Below are 26007 nucleotides of genomic sequence, written 5' to 3'. Positions count from 1 at the left end.
TGCATAATGTTATGTTAATTACACGACAAGAGATATGTAATGTTAATTACCTGAAATTATTCAGTTTTTGGGGGGGGGGGGGGGGGGGGACCCTGCATATATCGGTATCGGTTGATATCGGTATCAGAAATTAAGAGTTGGACAATATCGGTATAGGTAACAAAAGCCAATATCGAGCATCACTATTTATGTCAATCATGCATTTCATCTTAAGAGTTGTCAGATAATGTATTGTCAAAGATGACAGAGCCACAGACGTATTCGCTTTGAGGCTGTTTGATGTAATACACATTATGTCCATAGCTATGCAAGAAGGAACATAATTCAGTAAATGCTGTGGTCACCCTTGCTAAATACCACATTATGATCATAATTATAATCCACATTCGTGGTTGGTTCAGCGTGCTGTAATGCCTCAGCGTTGTGTAACACTGACCAATATAATGAACCCTTCAAACACTGACCAATATAATGAACCCTTCAAACACTCATCATCCAACAACAACAACCCAGGTCACATTATGAATCATAAACAATTAATCACTCCTCGTTATAATGAATTGTCATAGACTGCATGATTGGGTCATACTATTGAAGTTGTTAAGTATGTGAACTTGGGGCCTGTAAGTGTGCCTAGCGTTGGGGTGCCGACCTTTCTATTGCTTAGCCTATATTATAAATAATAATACTTTATGCACCTATGAGTGAGTCTGTTGATGGTTCCAGCTGTAAACTGTGAGGGCATCTGTGCAGTCTCTTTTATTGCAGTACATCCTATTAATTTAACAGTAAGCATATGTATGTATAATAAGTCTCACAATAGTGTCGCACTTCCAGAACTATCTCCGCAATAATAAAGTCTTTCTGTTTGAAATTTGACAGCCTTAATTTCAGACCAATCCACTTTAGAAGGGTGGTGAACACAACACACCCACACCTGTGAATCTATTTAAGCACAATTGTGTTCATACTTCAAAGTAGTGGCTTCTCAGATTCATGCTCACCTCTCCAACAATAACCTCTATGAACAGTTCCAATCTGGTTTTCGCCCCCGTCACAGCACAGAAACAGCCCTCCTCAAAATCACAAATGACCTACTGATGGCAGCTGACGCATTTGACACCATATCTCACTCCACCCTCCTTAACAGACTAGCCTCCATTGGAATCTCCCACACATCCCTAGACTGGTTCCATTCATATCTCTCTGGTCGTACTCAGTTCATTCAGTTAAAATCATTCACATCCCATCCATTCCCCCTCTCCTCCGGTGTTCCCCAGGGCTCTGTCCTTGGCCCTATCCTCTTCATCATTTACCTCCTCCCACTCGGTCGGATTCTCCGTAAATACAACATCAATTTCCACTGTTACGCGACACCCAGCTCTATGTTTCCTCCAAACTCACTTCCACCCTCCCTCCCTCCCTCCCTCTTCCCTCTGTGCCTGTTTACAGGAAATCAAATCCTGGTTCACTTCAAATTTCCTCAAACTAAACAGTGATAAAACAGAGGTAGTCCTCATTGGCTCCAAGTCCACACTGACCAAGCACCCCAGTTTCACCCTCACCATAGACAACTCCTTGGTTTCCCCTTCCCAACTCCTTAGTGAGTTTTTCCTTACCTTCGCGTAGGGTATGTCTGGGAGTGCTTGCATTCATTCATTTATTTGCATTTATTTTAAATTAGTTGGACCTTATGGTGTTCTTGTTTTGTTCTTGACTTATTGTTATGTTTCTTCTTGACTTGTTTAAAGAAGACGTGTCCGGCCCATGGGGACATTAACGTGTGTTGTCGGGCCTTACAAATAAATTTGATTTGATTCGATTCCCCCCAGGTCAAGAGTCGTCCTCATTCCATTCCCACATCAATAACACCATCCGGTCCGCCTACTTCCACCTTCGCAACATCAACCGCCTCCGCCCTTCACTCACTCCCAACAGCGCCGCAATCCTGGTCCACTCCCTCGTCACTTCCCGCTTGGATTATTGCAACTCCCTTCTCTTTGGTCTCCCCCACAAACTCCTCCATAAGCTCCAACTGGTCCAGAACGCTGCTGCCCGTATAATCCAGAACCCCTGTCATCAGTCACATCACCCCCGTCCTACGCCAACTACACTGGCTTCCCATTAAACACTGCATAGACTACAAGATCCTCCTCCATACATTCAAGGCCATCCACAACCTCACCCCTCCATACCTGTCCGACCTCCTTCACATCAACATTCCCACCCGGTCCCTCAGGTCTGCCTCCTCCATCAACCTGACCGTCCCTCCAGCCCGTCTGTCCACCATGGGGTCAAGAGCCTTCAGCTGCTCTGCCCCCCGCCTCTGGAACTCCCCCCCCCCCCCCCCCCCCCCTCCCCCCTCCGACATCAGGAACATTGACTCCATCATCCCATTTAAAACCCACCTCAAAACCCACCTGTTTAGGCAGGCGTATGTCTGATTACATTTTTTGTCTGATTTTATTTTTTAATGGATTGTGAATTTTACCGTTTTAAAATTGTTGTACGGCGACCTTGAGTGCCTTGAAAGGCGCCTTATAAATAAAATGCATTATTATTATTATTATACTTCACTGTTCATACTTTTTGCACAATACCGCTCAATTGCACAGCCCTGCTACACATTCTTTCCCGTTGTATTTTTACAGTGTATAAACTTATCTTTTTACGGTTTTACAGTAAAACCTTTTATAGAAGTGAAGCCTATATGGAAATATCCGACCCCCCATCACTATAAAGGTCACTCCAGTACAACTGTCACTCACCAAACATGTATCATTCCCAAATGTATGATGTGAACCATTCCTCTATGTTTGGCTTGGAAACATATTTTATTTTAATAATGATGTAATGGAACATTCCAGTGATAGTTGTGTTTCATATACCGTCCAGACTGACTTCCATGACATCATTATCAAACATTCTATGGCAGCCATTTTGAGGTGTACTGAAAGAAATTACCATTTCTATATGTTCTAGCTCTGTGTCCTTATCTGACCTGCCAGGAAAGGTCCTTTCTGTCCTTTCTAGCTCTATGTCCTTACCTCTCCAGTGTCCTCAGGGTCTCTGCCGGCTCCATGCCCTGGGCTGGTCTGCTCCAAATGAACCATCTCTGCAACAGAAGGACAGATGCACACCACATTACACTTCACTCACCATCACACACATGTAATGAAAACTTTACTTTGATACACACTACATACATATAAACAGTAAGAACTAGGGATGGGCGATTCTTGCAAAAATGTGAATCACGATTTTTCTCTCTAAGAATTAAGATCGCGATTCTCTCACACGATTCTTATTTTTTCAATAAAATCATTGATTGCACTCTCTTTTTTTTTTTTTTTTAACTTTGTTCTTTTAGCGTTTATCGCTTTTTTTTCTTCGCATTCATACTTGGTCAAGTTCGACCGACAGAAGCAGGCTGAAAGGGTTCAGATGGGGGGGAAAGACACTCTGGGAAAGGCACGGCTGCCGTCCGGGATTCGAACGCGCTCAGCCCCAGATCCGCGCGAGCGCGGTTGTCCACGGCGCTGAAATAGCACTCGCGGTACGTGGTGAGCTACTGGAGCTCCCCTGATTGCACTCTTTCTTAAGACAACATAACATATATGAAAGTGCTTGACTTAAACATAAACATAACATATATGAAAGTGCTTGACTTAAACTTAAACACAACATATATGAAAGTGCTCGACTTAAACTTAAACATAACATATATGAAAGTGCTTGACTTAAACTTAAACATAACATATATGAAAGTGCTTGACTTAAACTTAAACATAACATATATGAAAGTGCTTGACTTAAACTTAAACACAACATATATGAAAGTGCTTGACTTAAACTTAAACATATATCAAAGTGCTTGACTTAAACTTAAACATAACATATATGAAAGTGCTTGACTTAAACTTAAACATATATGAAAGTGCTTGACTTAAACATAACATATATGAAAGTGCTTGACTTAAACTTAAAAATAACATATATGAAAGTGCTTGACTTAAACTTAAGTCTCTTGTAGCATACAAAATAACTCATGTCAGAATCGTTAAGTTAAAAAAAAAAAAAAAAAAATCATCATAATTTAGAAATGAGATTGCATAGGTCTATGAATCGAGATCGCGATTTTTTTCCGATTAATTGCCCAGCCCTAGTAAGAACAGTTAATAGCTACACTGCCTGCCTATCATTCATCCATCCATCAGAACAGTATGTGTTTTGAAGCATCACAAATAACCAAAGAAACCTGTGGGCCGTAATGAAACAGGGTTCCCTGCAGAGGAAGCTCAGGCGTTGCTATTTTAGTGACAAACGTGATACAAAATACACTACAGCCTGAGCCTACTGGAACAACTCAAATCAAAAGACACTATAACCTGCTGTAGCAACTCTACAACAACTCTATAGTGTGTTTGATCAGAGTTGCTACAGTAGGCTGTAGTGTTGTTTAGATCAGAGTTGCTATAGTAGGCTGTAGTGTTTGATTCTCAGATCAAACAACACTACATCCTACTGTAACAACACAGATCAAACAACACTGTCTACAGCCTACTGTAACAACACAGATCAAACAACACTGTCTACAGCCTACTGTAACAACTCTGATCAAACAACACTACAGCCTACTGTAACAACTCTGATCAAACAACACTACAGCCTACTGTAACAACTCTGATCAAACAACACTACAGCCTACTGTAACAACACAGATCAAACAACACTGTCTAAAGCCTACTGTAACAACTCAGATCAAAAGACACTACAGCCTACTGTAACAACACAGATCAAACAACACTACCACCTACTGTAACAACTCAGATCAAAAGACACTACAGCCTACTGTAACAACTCTGATCAAACAACACTACAGCCTACTGTAGCAACTCTGATCAAACACCACTATAGCCTACTGTAACAACTCTGATCTAAAGACACTACAGCCTACTGTAGCAACTCAGATCAAACAACACTACAACCTACTGTAACAACTCAGATCAAACAACACTACAGCCTACTGTAACAACTCAGATCAAACAACACTACAGCCTACTGTAACAACTCTGATCAAACAACACTACAGCCTACTGTAGCAACTCAGATCAAACAACACTACAACCTACTGTAACAACTCAGATCAAACAACACTACAGCCTACTGTAACAACTCTGATCAAACAACACTACAGCCTACTGTAACAACTCTGATCAAACAACACTACAGCCTACTGTAACAACTCTGATCAAACAACATTACAGCCTACTGTAACAACTCTGATCAAACAACACTACAGCCTACTGTAACAACTCTGATCAAACACCACTATAGCCTACTGTAACAACTCTGATCTAAAGACACTACAGCCTACTGTAGCAACTCTGATCAAACAACACTATAGCCTACTGTAACAACTCAGATCAAACAACACTACAACCTACTGTAGCAACTCAGATCAAAAGCCTACTAGGGATGAGCCTGAATATGAATTTGGAAAAACATGGATAATGAGATGGACGCAGATATTTTCTTCACAGATATTAATATTAATATTTGGGTTATGGTGTGTTATGAGCTCCATCGACGCACCGGCTGCTCCATTGAGCAGGACAGGAACTAACGCCGTTAAAACTGAACAGGGGAAATCAAACCATCACTTACACAGGAACGACTACAGAAAGTAGTATGATCCTTATCACCTTTTCTCCAGAGCTCCTAATCTCCTCTGCCGATGTGTTTTCAGAAGGTAACAAAGGAGATACAAGAAACCGGGGGACGGCTGGCTCCTCTTTGTCAATTAGTTGATTAAATTGTCGGTTTGCTCATAGCCGACCAATACTTTTGTTATTCAGATTTTATAGATTTGTCAATTAAATCAACTAATCAAAATCCTATGACCATGCGTCGACTAGGAATTCATTTTAATAGACTATTATTCAGTGTCAAAAGACACTTTGGACACATTGGTTGTTGCAGGAATCAAACCTGTGACCTTCTGGTTAACCCTTTCTCTGCCACGCTTATATCCATCCTTATACCGTCCTCTGCCAGCTCTATTTGTCTATGGAGATGTTCCCCTCCGACAAGCGGAGTATCTCATGACAATAAATATGACACTAAAATACTCTCTTCCGCCACAATATATTGAAACGAACTGTATACCCCACACTACTATAAACGTGGCCTCAGAATTCAAAACACACACATACTCGGCACGTAAATATATAAAACATCGCTGTGCAAGCTAATTAGCCTAGCAAGCCTTGTTGATGAGTGAGTCCTACCTCCTTCCGGGTATACTTCGCTCTCGGCCATCTCCTTCACTGATTGGTTGTTAGCTGTTGTGCGTAAACACGTCATCACGTAACGTTGGTTGTTGTTAGTGAGTGCTGAGCCGAGGCTGAACGGAGCCAAGCTTGGAAAATCGATATATCGAAACTTTGCGACCACGTTTCATGTTTATTTCGAGGAAATAATTTATCGCGATAGTTATCGTTATCGTTTTATCGCCCAGCCCTAATTCATACTAAAATATGGTCTAAAGTATAAATATGTTTTTATCGTTTTCTGCAGCATTCCATAGAACGTGAGTTATAGCCACAAATACATATATTAGATCATCAAATGTAGTTTGATACCGATTGACATCAGATAAAAAATTTCAATTGTACAAGGTCCTACACGTCATGCCTCATCATCTGCATGTGTTTATTATGAAATGACAATTGCGTGTTGACACGCCCACTGCGCGAAGCCTCCTAAATAACTTTTTCCAGTTTGCACATATCTATTATCTATGACTAATTCTATCTATTTTTAGGGGCAAATGCGATTGAAATAGTCGCGCTGTGGTTACATGACGTCATTGCTATTTTAGAGCTGCTCTACCGGTTACACGGTATAGTCAAAATCCATACCGTAGAGCAAATTAATACCGTTTATACCGTATACCGTCCACCCCTAAATCAAAGCAGAAAGTTTGCTATTATGGGATGTCGATCTAGTTGGTCCAGTTCCAGGTTGTATAATACTATATACGTCCAAATCATGTTGTTTATCGAGTTATTGGCAACGGATCGCTATCCAGTGTATCAAGCTGGAGTCCCGCTAGCGATAGCGAGTGGCCGGACGAAATATGGGTGAGCACTACTTCCGGCGCGTCACTTCCGGTTTTGGCGATTCGCCGATCGGCCACCAGATGGCGGTCTTGAACCGTTGGAGAGTTGAGAGGAGATCAAGAGCAAGTCTCAAGTCTCCGTGGGTGAAATATGATTGCCATGACAGATTTTTTAAATATTGATCTCAAAGACGCTGTACGACGTCATTGGCAGATTAAGCATGGCGAGCAATGACGTCTAAAGTCGTCCTTGGCGATTAAAGGGTTAAGGGATGGTCTCTTTAACACTTCCGGCGCCAACAGCAGAGGGCGCTGATGGCCCTTCAGCGCCAGTGCTTTATCCAATGTCGGATAGGACTTATTTGCGAGTGCTTAAAATATATCAAATATAATAGCAATAGATCTAAATAACACGGTGATCGTCAGTGAGTTGCTTCCAGTCAACATGCAGGAAACAGATAATTTTTTCATACATACATTTCCGTTTTATACCGTGATGAATATGAATATATTTCTAGAGCGTTCTGTCTCATCTCAATAAACTCTAGCAAATCGAGCTTCAATGTATTTAGATAGAAATCGTGCCATTTATCGCTTGATTTATGAATAGTTTTCAAATAAACGCTAGATTATCGATATTATATGTGTCATCATGGGCGAACAGAAGTGGGGTCTGAAAAATCACTTCTCCGTACTTTGGTCGGCGCGAACCTCACACACACTCTCCGATGGCGGTGAAAGGAACATCTGATTAACCCAAGATTGGTAACATAGATTCCTTACCGCACATCTGATGTAGTGCAAAAAGATTAATCCAATTCCTGATCACCATTCCAAATATTGATCGCGTTTATTGATCCAACGTTATATGTCAAAACACATAATCCACGCTGCTCCGAGTGTCCCCAGTCAATGTGTTATAACGATACTGCATGCCCGAGAAGGAAAACCTGGACCGGACTTCTTAGATTGATGCACAGCCCCAGCCAGAGGGATTCCAATGATGTGCAATACCATCCGGGAGACGTTAGGCGGCAGTATTTGCCCTTTGCGAGCTCAGACCCATTTCCAATGATAACGTCAGGCTGGATGGATGAAAAATGAATGGATATAGCAAATAAAAGAAATATCGATTAAAACCCGGGATTTCTCAGGTTTGGCGCCCAGAGCATGGCGAGTTAACCCGACTTATCGCGGGTTTGGCCTCCAAAGGGTTATTAACCATCACCAGATCACCCACACATTATACCAATAAGAATTCCCAGAAAGAAGGCAGCTAAGTGGTGCAGTGGGCAAGGCGCTCGCCACTAACGCAGGAGATGCTGGGTTCGACTCTGCGTTGCTTCCGGCTTGGCTGGTCGTTCATACTAATACAATTGGCAGTATTAGGGGGTGGGAAAGCCGGTGGGTGGGGATCGGACGTTGTGGACAGCGACTCCTACAGGTCGGTTGGTGCGCCTGTACAGCAGAATCAGGAAGTATCGGGGGCAGCGTGAGCCTCCCACGCGTTACTCCTCGCCACTGAGAGAAGGACCACAATGGAAACAAGCCTATGGCTTTATTGTGTTTTATGAAATCATATTGGTAAATGGAGAAATGTATACCCGTTTCATATTGTGATCAAATGTATATGTGTGATTTTCCATTCTAAACCGATAAACTATTCAATCAAAGATCACTCTGTACAGGTGAAAAGATGCGACGGCTGCCTCCTCGTGTACCGGAGGGGACACGTGATGCAAGGCTTCGTCCACATTGCAGCCGACCAGTGGGAGGCATGGTCTAGCAATGTTCGAGACAGGGGAGGGAAGAATTGGATAATACGAAATTGGGATGGGAGAAGAATAGAAAATGGGGAGAAAAAGTAGATAAAAAAAATAAAAGAAATCCCAGAAAGAGACCAGTGGTCACTGAAACATCTCTTGACAGGGATGTGAATAAAGATCAGAAGCAATACAGGCTTCCTTTTAACATTATATATTCATTTGTAAGATACTGCAAAGACATTATGAATCAAATTGCCAAATATATGGCGACCAAGACTTTTGTTATTCAAATTTTACAGATTTGAATATAATGATATGGAACACTGGTGGGATAAATAAACAACACAAACGCAAAAGCGTGCTCACACTGATGAAAAAAGAACATGTGGACGTGGCTCTACTAAGCGAAACGCACATTTTAGAGAAAGACATATACATGTTAGCGGACAACACATATCATAATATTAGTCACTCTTCTTTTGGTACGAGAACACGAGGTGTAGCCATAGTCATTAGACGTAAGTTAAATATTGAATTAAAGGGAGTATGGTCTGCATGGCCGCCTAGTTATAGTTGAAAGTGGGGGTGCAATTTTTTTTTGTATTCTTTTTTTTTTTTTTACATTTTTTATTTTATTTTTTTTTTTGCAAGGGGTGGTTTGGCAGATTTTTTTACATTTAATGAACACCTGTATGTGCAATTTCCTGCAATATAGAGCCTTCAATCTTGACCAAAATAAAGCTGCTCTTTTCACTATAAAACTCAGTTTATATTGCAGTATGATAGCTATAATAATAATAACTTCACTGCGAGGGCTCTTTTAGCTAACGCTAGCTAGGCACGTATGATAGCCAATTACTATTATAATAATAATAATAATAACTTTCCCATCCTCCCAAAGCCCCTCCAGCCCCGTTCACATCCGCAGCACCAACAACAACAACAACAACTAATTGACGCTATCAATAGCCCCAGTGAGCGCGGCGGCTGAATGAATGAAAACTTTATTTAACAGATTGCAGAATGGGTACAATACAGTACGGCTCAATACACACAATTGTTAAGGGGATGCAGACCAGAGAAAGACGTTTGTCTTGTTTACATCAGGGTCCCCTTTCGTGACTGTGCTGCACCGAGTGAATCCACAGTCACTTGCTCCTCAATGGGAAACCAACCTAGATTTACCATGAAGGACTGGTTCTGGCCGAACCGTTCGTTATACAAGTATCAGAGACATTACAAAGGTGCTCACAGTTGCACGAGGGGTTCGCACAGAGATACGGATGGTTTGAAAGCTCGGCGTTGCTAATAAATATTTTTAATATTTTTTTATAAACTGCTCAAAGCGGCATTATTTCCGCCGTTGGGTGATCACAGCGCCTGCGCACCATCCTGTATCTCTGGATTCACTCGGTGCAGCGCCGAGGCTCACCATACGAGAAATATTCAGTTTCAATCTGTTTGCGCATTTAGTATACAGTCACAGTGTTCGACTTACGTGATGATTTGCTCCATTTTGATGTAAACGCCGAAGAATAATCCTCACGAGTCACAATGTTATCCAATATCCAGCCTGAATTTTTCAAGGGCTTTCGAAAAAGCCGCCTCCCCCAACATGTCGTATACGTCATGCCGACGAACCGTGGCCCGTGGGCACTGGATCAAACCATTAAAGTGGGGGGTCACACAATCTTTGGAAACTTAAAAACTTGCTATTAAGTGTCATTGCGTATTATTAATTTGATTGAAATTACGTAGTTATGGTTCGATAAGATTTATATATTGGGGGGGGATATTTATATCATATCAGGGTTCGAAATTAACGGGGGCTCGGGGCAAAATGCCCTTGAAAATGGACAAAATGCCCCCGAATATCAGTTAAGGGGGGCAGAAAATGCCCCCGACAGTTTACTAATTATATATATAATTATATATATGATCTACAGTGCGAGCATTTCCCTTGTATTTGGCCCTAATAATATGTGTGTGCGCGCCACCCGGAAAAATCATTTACTCGAGACGAGTGACGATTACAAAACAGCTCCGCTGTTATAATAGTCCCACATTACACAAGGCGCATAAACGTCCAATCACAGTAGCGCCCGAAAACAAAGTCACGTTACCGGCTTAGGCAAGTTATACATTCAGAATCAGACAACGCAAAAAAATCAGCCAGCCATGAAGCCCATTCATTTTTATTTTGAGCAAAAGAGAGACGAGGAGAAAGAGAGGAATCCGGCTGACATGGCTTTTGAAGTGATATTCGCACGTGTTTTTGCGGGTCCAGTCCCCACGGTATGTTGACAGAATTCGCAAAACACCTTATCGACTGAAGCATAAAAGTCATTAGGATACTGCTCTGCTCTGAATTTAGGGCTTAGTGGGGAATTTCTTCCGACGTTAACGTTAACGACGCACCGAAGCAGCTAGACCATTTCTCCGTGTTGTGTGTAACACGCAGCGGTCCCCGCCTCCTCCCTCCTTGCAACAAACGTTCCACCCAAAAACGGAATTTCTATTTCATAATGAATTAAATAATTGTATAAAGAATTTTCAATGTTCTGTCATCTAATAATATATTCCATTACCTTTCCTATCTGTATCAAAGTCAAAATGTTGGTATCATAACAACACTACAACATACAAAAGCAGCTTGACAACCGATATCCTTTGCGTTTGATTGATTGAAAACTTTATTAACAGATTGCAGAATGGGTACAATACAGTACAGCTCAATACACACAAGTTAAGGGGATGCAGACCAGAGAAAGACTTTCGTCTTGTTTACATCAGGGTCCCCCATTTTCAATTCATAGTGTGCACACGCACAGTATAATAATGCATGAGATAAATAGTTAATAAACTCTGTTACTTGAACAATTTTCACTGTGCTCCTAAATTTCTTTGTGTGCTCCTAAATTTTTATTTAGATTTTATTTATTAACATTTTATTTAGGAGCACATGTGCTCCTTGGGAAAAAGGTTAGCGTAGAGCCCTATATATGGAGACATTAACATTACATTATCAAACATAGGGACGAAGACTGTAAAAAAAAGTGTCAACAATGTTTTATAATCCTTATGTTAATTTTCATCATAAAAATTCAGTGCCCCCGAAATACAAAAAAAAGCCCCCGAAAATCAATTAAGGGGGGCAAAAAAAGCCCTTGAAAAAAAATGTTAATTTCTAACCCTGTATCATATGATATGATCAAAAAGTGAGGGAGCAAAGAGACAAGCTTGCTCCCCCAAGTTCAATAGTCCTGGAGCACGTGCATCGTCTGCTCCGTTAAGTGGGCGCCTATGATGGTCTGATGCAGATGGTCGTATAACTATAGCTATGATTGTACACAATAACAGGAAAATAGCGTTGGCAGCGGTATATGCCCCAAATTTGTATGAAGAGGGTTTCTTCTCTACACTAACCAATGCAATGTTAGACCTTCCCGATTACTCATTTATAATAGGTGCGGATTTTAATGCCATTTGGAATCCAAGGATGGACAAATCTTACCTCGCCTTTTCCAGCGAACAAAAGAATTCATCTAATGCATTAAAGGATTGGTCGAAGATTACAGGTGTAAATGACTTATGGCGATCACTTAATCCCACGACCCGAAAGTACTCTTGTCGATCTGCGAGACATAACACATTATCCAGAATAGATTATGTCTTTGCATCCCTGAGACTATTTGATAACTATGAAGTGGAAATGATACCCAATGCACTATCAGATCACTGTTATTTACTCCTAAAAGGAACATTTGGTATACTATCTTCCCGAGCCCCAAGATGGCGATTTAACTCGATGCTGCTTAATAACAAGGAATTCATTACACAACTCAAAGAAGCTCTTATAGTATTCCTACGGGAGAATGCAAACTCGGTGCAAGACCCCAGAATAATATGGATGTCGGTAAAGGGAATGATCAAGGATTTCACTGATAGCTTTTCCTCCAAAATGCGCAAGAATCAATGCACAAAACTGTCTGAACTGGAAACGCTTTACTCAACGTTATTTAATTCTTTAAAATACAACAACTCAACTCGACTAGAAAATCAAGTTAATGTACTAAAAAAAGAGATCAATGCCATATACAGACAACAATCGGAAATACAAATACGTAGCACAAGACAACAGCAGTACTCCCAAGGTTCTAAACCTAGTCACCTATTAGCCATGCGATTAAGAATTAATGCAAAATTTGCAGATATAACTACCATTAGAGCACAACAAATACTTGAAACAGACCCTGAAAAATTAAACGATACATTCAAAGAATTCTACTCCGACTTATATAAATCAGAAACGACCTTCGATCAAAACAAAATGGACACATCTTAATCAAATTATTCTCTCTAAACTTTCAGAGGATGACGCTAAACAGTTAGAAACACCGATCACACTAGAGGAACTCAAGAAGGCCATATCCGAAATGCAAAGTGGTAAGGCTCCTGGAAGAGACGGTATCCCACCAGAAATGTACCTTTCTTGTTGGGACATAATTGGACCCTTATTACTAAATATGATCTTATACTCAGTCAAGGAGGGGAACTTCCATAAAAACGACAATATTGCACTCATAACAGTCCTTCTCAAAAAAGACAAAGACCCCACCGAGTGCGGTAGTTACAGACCCTTAAGCCTCCTCGGAAACGGTATCAAACTGTACTCTAAGGTATTAGCCATCAGATTACAAAAGCATATGACGTTTTTAGTTCATCCGGACCAAACTGGCTTCATAAGAGGCCGCCTGATCACTGATAACATAAGAGGAATACTGCACGTACTAGATGTCGACAAGGACGACACCATACCTAAGGCGATGCTGTCCCTGGATGCAATGAAAGCTTTTGACAGGCTGGAATGGTCGTATCTATGGGCAGTATTAGAGAAGATGGGGTTAGGTAAAGGTTTCATTGATATGATTAAAGTAGTATACAAAGACCCATCGGCCATGATTACTACAGGTATAATCACCTCCGGAATATTTCCGGTATCACGCTCAGCTAGACAGGGTTGCCCTCTTAGTCCCGGACTATTCGATCTATTATTAGAACCTTTAGCACAATATATAAGACAATCCCAATCCATACAACCAATCGTAATCAAGGGCACACAACATAAAATTAGTTTATATGCGGACGACGTAATACTGTTCATGCAAAACCCCAACACCACACTGCCTCATCTGCTCAAGTTGATTGAGAACTTTGGTGATTTATCGGGATTCAAGATAAATTGGCCGAAGTCGGCTTTCCTTCCACTTAACACCCCTGCAAAAAAAGATATAACCCTCCCAGGAGAGATACCTATGGTAAAACATTTTAGATGCTTGGGAGTGGAAATATTCCCCACCATAAGACAAACGGTGAAGCACAATTACACAAAAATCCAACCTTGATAGGTGGGCAAAACTTAAAAACTCAGTACAGGCACGGATATCAATAGTTAAGATGGACGTACTACCTAGAATCAACTTCTTCAGTTCAATGCTACCGTTACCCCCTCCAGAGGGTTACTGGAAAAGATTACACTCCTCCACATACAAATTTATTTGGAATAACAAAAACCACCACGTATAAAAAGATCCACCGCACAGAGAAATAAAGCAGACGGTGGCATGGCATTTCCAGATTTTTTCCACTATTTTAAGGCGTACACATTAAGACCATTGACAACATGGTTTGATCCCCAAGCATTAGTATCCTGGAGAAAATTAGAAGAAAACATAGTAGCCCCACATAGACTGAAGGACATAGCATACACTAAACTACCAATCAAGCATTGTGAACGGAAATTTGGCCCCATAATTACTCATGCGATCCGGATATGGCACAAAATATCCTAACCCACATAAATGGCACAATCATACTCCCTTATTCAATAACAATGTACTCTTAACACTTTGGTTGCCATGGGTTAAATTCATGATATACCATAGGTTGCCGGCTCTATTTGTCTATGGAGAAGTACCCCTTCTTTGCATGGCTATAACTTTTTAAATTCTATTGCTACATTGCCATTATTAGGGCCCATTCAAAGTCCTATATGTATTGTTCATTGTGTAGCAACGTTAAACTTTTTCATTCACATATTCATAGTAAAGTATGGTCTAATGTATAAGTATGTTTTCATCTCTTTCTGCAGCTTTCTCCAGAACGTGATCTGTATTGATGATGCAATACAGTTTTATGGCAATCAGCGCGATATAAAAAATTCCAACTAGACGTACTTCTAGAAGTTACTACACGTCATCTGATGTTGACCGGATGGGCTAGGGGGCGTTTATAATTCCGTGGGCAGCGTTATACCAATCATCTAATGTGGGTCAAATGTTGATAATAGCAGTTAGTATCGAAGACGGTAACGTTACACGCTAAAACTCACCCCAGTCTCCGGGCGCCGTTGGGCGATCATCGTAGAGTAGAAATTTTATCATTATGGGATGTAGATTTACCCGGTCCATCTCCAGCTTGTATAATGGTATATACGTCCAAATCATGTTGTTTATCGAGTTATTGGCAATCGATCGCTGTGTATTGTGACGAGCTAGAATGCCGGGACCTATAGCGAGTGCCCGGAAGTAATACGGCCGTCCAGCACAACCTCTATGCCACTTCCTGTTAAGCGATTGCGCCGATCGGCCACCAGATGGCGCTCCTGAACCGCCAGAGAGCTCAGTGGGTCTCAGTGGGTTTTCCTGGTGGATCTCAGGCCAGCGGAGGGGACATATGAATCCGATCGCAGATTTTTGAAATATTGATATAAGGACGAACTTGAGCATGGCCGGGAATGACGCTTTTAAGCGTTTCCTGGCAGCCAAAGTGTTAATTGAAAAACGACCTATAAGATTCCCTATATGGGGGCGGCTAGGTGGTGTAGTGGTCTAAGGCACTCGCCACCAGTGTGGAGACGCTAGGATTCGCGTGTTCGAATCCAGCTCTCCACATTGTTTTTCAGTTTGGCTGGTCGTCCGCAGTAATACACATTGGCCGTATTACGGGGAGGGAAAAACTGAAGGGTGGGGATCGAACGTTGTGAACAAGCGACTCCTACAAGTCGGTTGGTGCGCCTGCGCAGTAGAATCAGGAAGTGTCGGGGGCAGCGTGAGCCTCCCACGCGTTACTCCTCGACACTGAGAGGTCGAGCTGCGCAGGTGAAAAGATGCGACTGCTGTTACCTCAAGTACCGGAGGGGACTTGTGCTATGTATGACTTAGTCCTCACTGCAGCCGGCTTGTGGGAGGCAAGAAACAGCGTTCGTGACAGGGGAGGGTTGAATTGGATGATACGAAATTGGGATGGGAGAAAATATAGAAAATGGGAGAAAAAGTGGATCAAAAAAAAAAAGATTCCCTATATGGGAAGAGCAAGGCATACTCATTAGGGGATGTTTTTAACAAACAGGGTTTTTGTAGTTATGGAGAAATATGCAAAAAATGTAATCTCACTAGAGCTGCCGCGATTACCGCATTACCGCGGTATCGCTGTTACATCACGGCCACCGCAGAGTAGGCTGAATACCGCGTCACCGCTGGTTTTTATAATAATAATAATAATTTACCCTCCTCTCGTTGGGCTTGCGGCTCTGCAGATATACCCTACTCGTCTATCGAGGTTCCAAGCGACCCTATTGGGTACCAGAAAAGTCACGTGAAACATTGCAGACCACTGATTGGTCAGAAGAGAGACGCGTCACACGTTTTTACGTCCTGAATGTCAGTTCATCACAACAGCAAATAACGTTAGCTTTAACTCTCCGCCGGAGTGGACTATCATCGCTCTTCAGGAGTACTAAACGAGACATAATGATTTTACTGTCTGCAACGAATGTTATAATAAAAGCCCTTCGTTCTATACACTTGTCTGATTGAAAACGTTATTAACAGACCGCAGAATGGGACAACTCAGCAGTCAGCACGCTCTGAGCAAAGAAAGGAACTGAGATATGAATAGAGTATTGCTTGCTATGGTCCGGTAAATACGCTGATGTTATTGAACGCATAACTATATAATGTCAATGCCACAAAACGAATGCCTTTATTATAAAGTAGTAACTTTATAGTAATAATAATAAGAAAGGGTCGGGGGGGTGCCCGCGACACCGAGTGAACTGCGCATCCGTGTTTCACTTTCAATAACTAATGCGTGCTTGCCGAATCCCAAACAATATTCATGCTGCAAAGTCATCCTCTAAAGATAGACATTTAGACTAGAGGCAGGCTATAGGCTATATGCTATAAAGAGTAGACTACTACTAAAAAAAAAAATGCATTCAAACTTTTTTTTTTTTTTTTTTGTGTGCGTGCGGTAAAAACCGCGGCGGTAGGAAATATTTTGCAAATTTGTGCGATAAGGAAATAATCAATACCGCGGGGCAGCTCTAAATCTCACCAAGTCCACATGGCTTTTTTACATACAGTTACGGCTATGTTTGAAGTCTCACAGTGTTCCATTAGACATACCAATTGAACACCACAGATACCACAAATTCTTCTATGAAAGAGAGACATCGAGAGGTTTAGTTTCAGATTTTTATCATCAATTACTAACGTCCTCGTATGAAACCCTCCAACTAGACTCTGTCTGGAGGAGGGATATACCAGACCTGGAAAGTGACTTTGATTGGCAAGGAGCCTGGGCAAATGTCCAACTTACATCAAGGAACCCGGACCATCAACAAATCAATCTTAACTATATTCACAGGACATACTTGACTCCTATAAGACTGAACAGAATGGGTCTTAAACAAGACCCCAAATGCTCCCAATGTACAAATGGGGACGAAGGGACATTTATGCACATGTATTGGGACTGCCCACCAGTTAAGACATTCTGGAAAGATGTGACCCAACAATTATCAAAACTCGTATCTTGGAATATACCTGTACACCCCTCTGTATTACTATTGAATGATGTTTTTGAGTTTGCAGTATATCCACAGCTAAAGAGATTGGTTTTATCGGGTATCACAGTAGCTAAAAAGCTGATCGCATCACGCTGGTTTCAACCGGAAAAAATGTGCCGGAAAGTTTGGTTTCTTACATATCTCGATGTGATTTATCAAGAAATATCTACAGCAAGAATTCTGGGTCTCAATGAATCCAAAATGTCAATGTGGTTAGAAGTGGTGGAGAGAATAAAAGCTAGCTTATAATGGTAGTGTCTGGTTAGGAGCGAGGGATAATGGAGGTACTATCCAAAGAGGGGTCCGGGAGGGGGGGGTTCGAGCTGGAGCATATGTGTGTAGGTTTTTAGATAACAGGTATTAGGGGTATATCCTGTATAAGACATTGGTATAAATGGTAATTTCGTTGGATATACACTGTATATTAATGCTTGTGTATCTTATCGTGTGTTGTCATGTTTGTTTATATGTGTGTTTAAAAAATAATATAAAACAAAAAAAACAAAAAAAAAAAAAAAGTGGCGGAGAGAATAAAAGCTAGCTTATAATGGTAGTGTCTGGTTAGGAGCGAGGGATAATGGAGGTACTATCCAAAGAGGGGTCCGGGAGGGGGGGGTTCGAGCTGGAGCATATGTGTGTAGGTTTTTAGATAACAGGTATTAGGGGTATATCCTGTATAAGACATTGGTATAAATGGTAATTTCGTTGGATATACACTGTGTATTAATGCTTGTGTATCTTATAGTGTGTTGTCATGTTTGTTTATATGTGTGTTTAAAAAAAATCAGCAGTCAGGAAAGCAGACTTCATTACTGCATACGCCCATAGTCAAGACCTCCAGCTTCTGGCTCTTACCGAGACCTGAATAACACCAGATAACTTGACGTCGTCGCGGGCAAGACCAGCCGCATTTCATTGTATACCTGTATGCCGTGACAATTAAAACTCTTGACTTGACTTGATGCCTGCAGCTTTATCTACAGCAGACACCTTCACTCACACACCACGACCCATCAGACGTGGTGGAGCAGGGCTGTACGCTAAGCTTTTTCACTAGGGGCACACTTGCCCCTAAATGAGAAATTTAGGGGCAAATAATATTTTTTAGGGGCACATTTTTAAATAACAATTTTACCATTATAGTAGGGCTGTGCGATATGGCCTCTAAATGATATCGTGATATTTTGACATTTCCTCTAAAGCACTTAAAAATGCTTGATTTAACCCTTTGATGCATACAGTCACGCCAATATGATGATTATAATAAGTCCCTGCAACATATGTTTGCATTATTAAACCATGAAGATGCTTTAAAAAAATAATTTAATGAAAATGTACTAAGAGTGGTCTACTGACACACTAATAAAAAAAATTTACATCTAAGACAATTTATATAAAAACTCTTGGGTGCCTAAGACTTTTACACAGTACTGTGTTTTCTATCCACTTTTGACTATACCTTGTAACCGGTAGAGCAGCTCTAAAATAGCAATGACGTCATGTAACCACAGCGCGACTATTTCACTGCATTTGCCCCTAAAAATAGATAGAATTAGTCATAGATAATAGATATGTGCAAACTGGAAAAAGTTATTTGGAGGCTTCGCGCAGTGGGCGTGTCAACACGCAATTGTCATTTCATAATAAACACATATCACTGCGGCGCACAGCAAGTTTCAATTTCAGTTCCTGGAATTTTTAACCAGTGGAAAAAGGGAAGAGATTTCCCTATCGTTTTTCTTATATGAATTATTCTATGTTAATAAAAACATACCTGGTGATCAACTACAGTTTGCCGTGAACATTATGATATGTGTGTAGTAGGGCTGTCTTAAATGCTTCGAAGCTTCGAACGTTCGATTCGATGGCACAAGCTTCGAACATTAAAAAAAAAATCGAAGTTTACAAAAAAATAAAAATAAAAATAATTTAAAAAAAAAAAATTTTTTACTTCGATTTGTGTGTGTGTGTAGGTGTGTGTGTGTGTGTGTGTGTGTGTGTGTGTGTGTGTGTGTGTGTGTGTGTGTGTGTGTGTGAACTACCCATCCCAGTTAGGACAGCCGAATCCCGTCCAATCTTTCGCCGTCGACTAAAGACTCACTTCTTCAACCATTATCTGAAATGATTAAAAAAAAAATACAAAAATCTAACCGTGACTAACCTTACTGTCATGCACTTGTCCTAATAAACTAACCTACACTGTAACACACAACACTTTGATGAACATTGTTACTCAGCTGATAGAGTTGTACCCTTCTTGCCATCTTGTCGTACAGAACTTGTAAGTCGCTTTGGATAAAAGCGTCAGCTAAATGACTAAATGTAAGTGTGTGTGTGTGTGTGTGTGTGTGTGTGTGTGTGTGTGTGTGTGTGTGTGTGTGTGTGTGTGTGTGTGTGTGTGTGTGTGTAGGTGTGTGTGTAGGGGTGTGTGTGTGTGTGTGTGTGTGCGCACCTTGTAGAATTCCACACATAAGAAAGAAAGATACTGGGATGAATAAACAAAATAGGAAATAAAATGTAGAAATGCATGCAATACATAAATAAATATGAATCTCCATATATGAAATATAACATTTAGATAAGGTGCTACTGAGATGTTTTGGTGAGTTCTTTGTTTTTTTGTGGAAGTTGCCCTTCTTAAAAATGCATGAACATTCACTGATAATTGGTCTGTAGTGGAGTCTACAAGGTCTACATTGCCGGACCATGTAGAATCCGGACCTTGTAGACTGACATAATTCTGTGCATAGTTTAGTCTACACAGGCCATATTTCAAATAATCAAAATCTTACTTCATTCATCTTAAACATTCTTGATTTGGGGGATTGGTAGTTCCCATGAAATCTGAAGTTGTTCAAACGACAACAGCGATCCACCTTGAATTAAATCACACAGCCGAGTGAAACCTTGTTGGATGCGTCAGTCACGAATTAAAATCGAAGCTCGGCCCCGAAGCTTCGATTGCCAAAAAAAGCTTCGAAGGTCAGCCCTAGTGTGTAGTGTTCTGATAACGACGGCTGGGCAGCGGGAGCTGGAAGCTGGATTTTGCGAGAAGCATGCAGCTGCAGAGCCGCAGAGCGGGGCCTCTGTGCCTGCACAGTGAAATACTCCAATCCAGCCATTGGCAATTCAGCCGTTGGGTGGGGGGCGCTGTTGAGCGGGCCTGTGACCGGACCTGAAAGCGCCCCTGCTCTGCGGCTCTGCAGTTGCATACTATTGGGATTCGTTGGGAGCAGCACGGAGTCTCGACTCGGGACTTATTTTATTTGGAATATAATGACTGTATACGCAAAAGTAGCTGTTAAGTGCAACAAGTCAACGAGTGACAAGTTGTATAATGACATCCTGTTCTTATGTTTATTATATATGATTATGAGGAATGTCTGTATATTCTTCCTCCCACTTGTGTAAAACTGTAAGAACTTATATAACCTGTATATTCTTTATACACTTTAAAAAAACGAATACAGTTAATGATAATGTTATGTTATAGTGTTGTAGTCAGAATGGAGGCAGAAACAGGGGGCTGCTCCAGTCTCTGCTAGAAGGGAGTCAGAATGACAGGGGCCTCTGGGCTGTACAGGAATGTGTAGGGAGCTCACAGCACTAACCTAGACAGAGGAGCCTGCAGAGTTAAACTCATGCAGTCTGGAGGCAGAGAACTAGTATACATTATAATGATATATGAATCAGTATTATTATGATTATGATGTAAATGATTATGTATATATATCTGTATGTATATATAGCCATATAAACTATTTTTCACATGTAATAATTATGGAAACATATATACTGTTGGGATAAAGGTATATATATATATAATGCTATATTAATTATATGTTTCATAATTTTCTGCTTAAAAAGAACGATATGCTTGGCGATGATACCCACAGAAGGCCTTGCCTATCCTGCCTGCATTTTTACTGCCTGTTCCGTACTGATCCGTCTGTTTCTCTTACTGATAGTGTGAGTCAGAACGAGAGGCCCCAAGCCAGGGGAGGTAACGGCGGGAATGCGAAGGCCAAGAGAAGGCAGCCCTGGTCAGAGGGGCATTGTATTCTTATGAATTACTTGATTTGATATGTAACAGCAAAGTAACAAATAACTGAAGGAGGGACATGACACGTACTGTACAATGATTGGAAACTATGTACTGATGCCTTCTCATTGGATGCCGAAAAGGCCTTTGATAAGGTGGAATTTGCATTCTTATTTCACACGCTAGAGCGCTTCGGGTTCGGTCCATCGTTTACTGGGTGGGTAAAACTGTTATACACAAATCCGATGGCATCAGTATTGACCAACGGGATCGTATCCTCGCCCTTTAACCTAGGGCGGGGGACGAGGCAAGGTTCTCCGCTTTCTCCCCAAATGTTTGCGCTTTTCCTCGAACCACTTGCTATCGCACTGAGGACTAATCAGGACATCAAAGGGATAATAGCGGGGCAGGTAGAACATAAATTATTTTTATATGCGGACGATATCTTATTGGTATCCAGCAATCCCCGAACAGCAGTTGGGATCATTGGAAATGTTATCGAGTCCTTCTCCGAAATATCTGGGTACACAATCAACTGGAGCAAGTCAGAAGCAATGCCTCTCTCTAAATGTTGTCCCCCTGATATCAGAAGGGGGTGGCAATACAGATGGATGCCGTCAGGGTTGATATACCTAGGAATAAAGCTGATCCCAGGTCTGAAAGAGTTGATGCAAGCCAATATTGCCCCTATAATCGAACACATTAGTGCTCTGACCCAGAATTGGGCCAAAATGAATATGTCCCTCCTGGGAAAGATAAACCTAGTGAAAATGATACTAGCTCCCAAATTAAATTATATCATATATATGTTGCCGCTGACTCTCCCGACCCAGTTACTCAGACAGTATGACAAAGTCATTAATGTATATCTGTGGGGGGGCAAAAGGCCGCTATTTGGACGGGCCAAAATGTATGCAGCAAAGGAAAATGGCGGTTTATCCCTGCCTAAACTAGACTGGTATCACTATGCATTCTCGCTCTCCCAGCTCTCCAAACTGAATCACTCGTCTGAGGAGGCACCTGCTTGGGTCAAGATGGAGGAGGAAATGATATATCCCTCATCTCTGGAATCCTTCCTGACACAATCAGACAGACCTATACCTCTTAAAAACCCTTTGATGGCATTTATCAGGGAAACTTGGAATCAATCGCACAAAATGACTGGTGATAGCCCATACTTAACTACGAGAGCCTCCATATGGTATAATAAGAAACTAAAGATTGGGAAGAAATCAGTCATATGGGACGATTGGGTTAAAAGGGGGATACATGTACTAGGTGATATAGCCGGGGAGGATGGGGTTTTGCCTTTTGAGGATATTAAGGAGGATTTTGATATAGATAATAAAAACTTTTATAAATTCTTACAGATTAGACATTGTATATCGTCATCAATAGGAGGACCAAAGTGCGGCCCAATTACTGCAATTCAAGAAATATTCTATAAAGGATGGCGCAGGAAAGGCGGTGCGTCAAGATTTTATGATGTTATAAGAGAATACAATGCACCCAAATTGGCGGGTTTGAGATTGAGCTGGGAGAACGATGTACGTGAGGAGATTACTGAGGAAATGTGGGAGAAACTGGTATCCAAATGGAGTAAATTCTCTAGGGAGGCGCAATCACAACTTATTTTTTACAAAGTACTGAACAGAAGCTATTGGACGCCTAGTAAACTGGCCAGACTGAAATTAAGGGACAGTGACATCTGCTGGAGATGTGAGAAGGAGACAGGCACTTTACTGCACATGTTGTACGAATGTGAGAAGGTCCGGAAAATGTGGGATCAAATTGTGATATTCCTAAGTAAGGTCCTGAATGTGAAGATAAATAACGCCCCAATGGCATGTGTTTTGGGTATAGTACCGAAAGGGATTAAACTGCCTAAATACCGGGGAATGTGGTATAGAATGGCCATGATATCAGGATGTAGAATTGCATTACGACATTGGAAATCACCTGTTGATATTACTTTTTTTTTTTTTTTTCCCTCCATTTTCCTCCGATTTTCTCCCCATCCCAATGTTAGTCGTATGCCAATTCCCAGTCCCTTCCTGGTCGCTGCGCTTTACCCCCTACAGTCAGATAATATGGGAGAGTGGAGGCTACCACGTGCTTCCTCCGACACACGTCCAGCCAATCACCGCTTCTTTTCACCTGGCAGCGCGGATTCTCACTGAGAGGGCGTAGCGTGTGGGAGGACCACACTATCCCCCTCACGTCCAATCCGCGCTTAGCAGGCGCCCCGACCGAACTGTAGGAGTCGCTGTTTACAACGACCCGGACCCACCCCGCCAGCTTCTCCCACCCTCTGATACAGCCAATCGTATCAGTGCAGACGGCCAGCCAAGCTGGTGACAACCCCGGAGCTGTGAGCTGGATTCGAACAGGCAAATCCAACTCAGCTCCGGGGCTGGTGACGAACGCAATCTCCGCTCGACCACCTAACCGCCCTTGTTGATATTACTTTTAAAGAATGGATGGAACTAATGTTTCGGACAGCATCATATGAAAGGGTGACATATAGAGTCGCAGGGAGGGAGGATATTTTCGCTGAGATATGGGACAGTTTTCTACACCTGACTGAACGATCTGAGGACAAATGAGTAAAATGGGATTACAATATTATCAAGGATGAATATGAAAAAGGGGATTTGATCTGATGGTACATGTGCTCTATAATATATTATGTATATATGTACATATATTTTATGTCCGGATGGTGTGTCTATGGAGCGGTCACTGTCTCTATCACACCCACATGTGCGCAGATATAGCCACATACAAGTATCTAGGATACACATATTCATATGTGTACATAATAGGTTTACACGCACTCATATACACAAGGATAAGGTATACACGTCAGGGGCACACATACATGCACATACTCATATATAGGAAATAGACATACATACACCTACATATACACATAGTTGAGATATAGGCTTTCACTGACACATAGGGGGATACACAAGTATATAGGAGACACACACAGGCGTAGCTGAAACGTAAAAAAAAAAAAAAAAGGAGAACAGAAAAGAAAAGATGCAGCACATACCTGCTCGCAGGTAGATCGGTCTACATGTAACGTATGACGTATATATATTATATATATCAGGGATGTATATGCACAATGTATAGTATGTTTTTTTTTTGTTTGTAAGTGCTTCTTTAATTTCCATGTCAGTTATTAGTGTATTTGTATGAGTCTCTTGCATGTTTTGTATGTTGTCACAAAAAATGAAAAAGGCGAATCTTGGATGTTGCATATTATGCTGTGAAAAGGTACTCTGTAAATAATGTAAAGATTTGTGCAAAAATATCAAAAAAAAAAAAAAAAAAAAAAAAAGGAAACTATGTACTGATGATGGCGTGACGTGACGGACTTTATAAGGGCCAACTCGCCAGAACACAGCCAGATTAGAGATTTTCAGATTGCTTGCAGACACTTTCTTCTAGCGGCCGATACCGTAAGGAACGGAATCGGTCTATTTTTCAAAGTGGAGTCAACATGACAAAGCTTTGTTTTTTTAGCTCAGTTGCTCATTTGCTCAAAATGACAAAGAGAGTTTTTTTTTGCTATGAGATAGATTTTAGATTTTTGGATTTTGCATTCTGACATGTTTTAGAGGAACTTTTTGTACTTGTAACCTGATTTTGCATTTCTTTGTACTTTTGTATTTTTTAATTAAAACCTTTTGGAAACTACTTCGTGTAAATCCTTCTGACCATCCTGGTAAGCTTTAAAATATGTTGCACTTGTAACTTTACCCATTTTTGCATGATAAAGGAGAATCGGCAGAGACACTGCCCCGTCCACACATTATTTATGATGTAAAAACTCTAGTGGTAATGATCACGTATGTCTTTCTTCTCAACACAGAGACATAAAAAAAGAAGTAGATAATATGGGCTTATTAAAAATTATATAGAATTTTGACTCTGGATAAGTAAGCGTTGCATTGTGACTTCGTAGAGTAACTCTCTCCAAGTTGCCGTGTGACGGATTAGGGAAATGGATATCATCTGATTAACGACAGGGTCATACTGGTCAGATAAATCCTTCCCGGTGATCAAATAAAATAAGAGATTTCGCAACTTCAATCACTTGACCTGGTCAATGACTTAGGGGGTCGGAACGGTGCATTTGCTATTTTTGCAG

General features: G+C 41.2%; 1 protein-coding gene across 2 annotated transcripts in view; it reads right to left on the bottom strand.

The window, feature by feature from the left end:
• The window catches only part of mast3a (microtubule associated serine/threonine kinase 3a), a 276511-nt gene that overhangs the window by 56643 nt on the left and 193861 nt on the right, over nt 1-26007 (bottom strand). For both annotated transcript variants that reach the window (XM_084328022.1, XM_084328021.1), the window contains one exon: nt 3048-3115. In XM_084328022.1, the coding sequence (XP_084184148.1) occupies nt 3048-3115 (68 nt within the window). The remainder of the gene's footprint in view (nt 1-3047; nt 3116-26007) is intronic.

The sequence above is a fragment of the Notolepis coatsorum genome, assembly GCF_963971535.1.
Source record: "Notolepis coatsorum genome assembly, chromosome: 13".
NCBI lineage: Eukaryota > Metazoa > Chordata > Actinopteri > Aulopiformes > Paralepididae > Notolepis > Notolepis coatsorum.
This window is presented reverse-complemented; position numbering and strand designations above follow the sequence as displayed.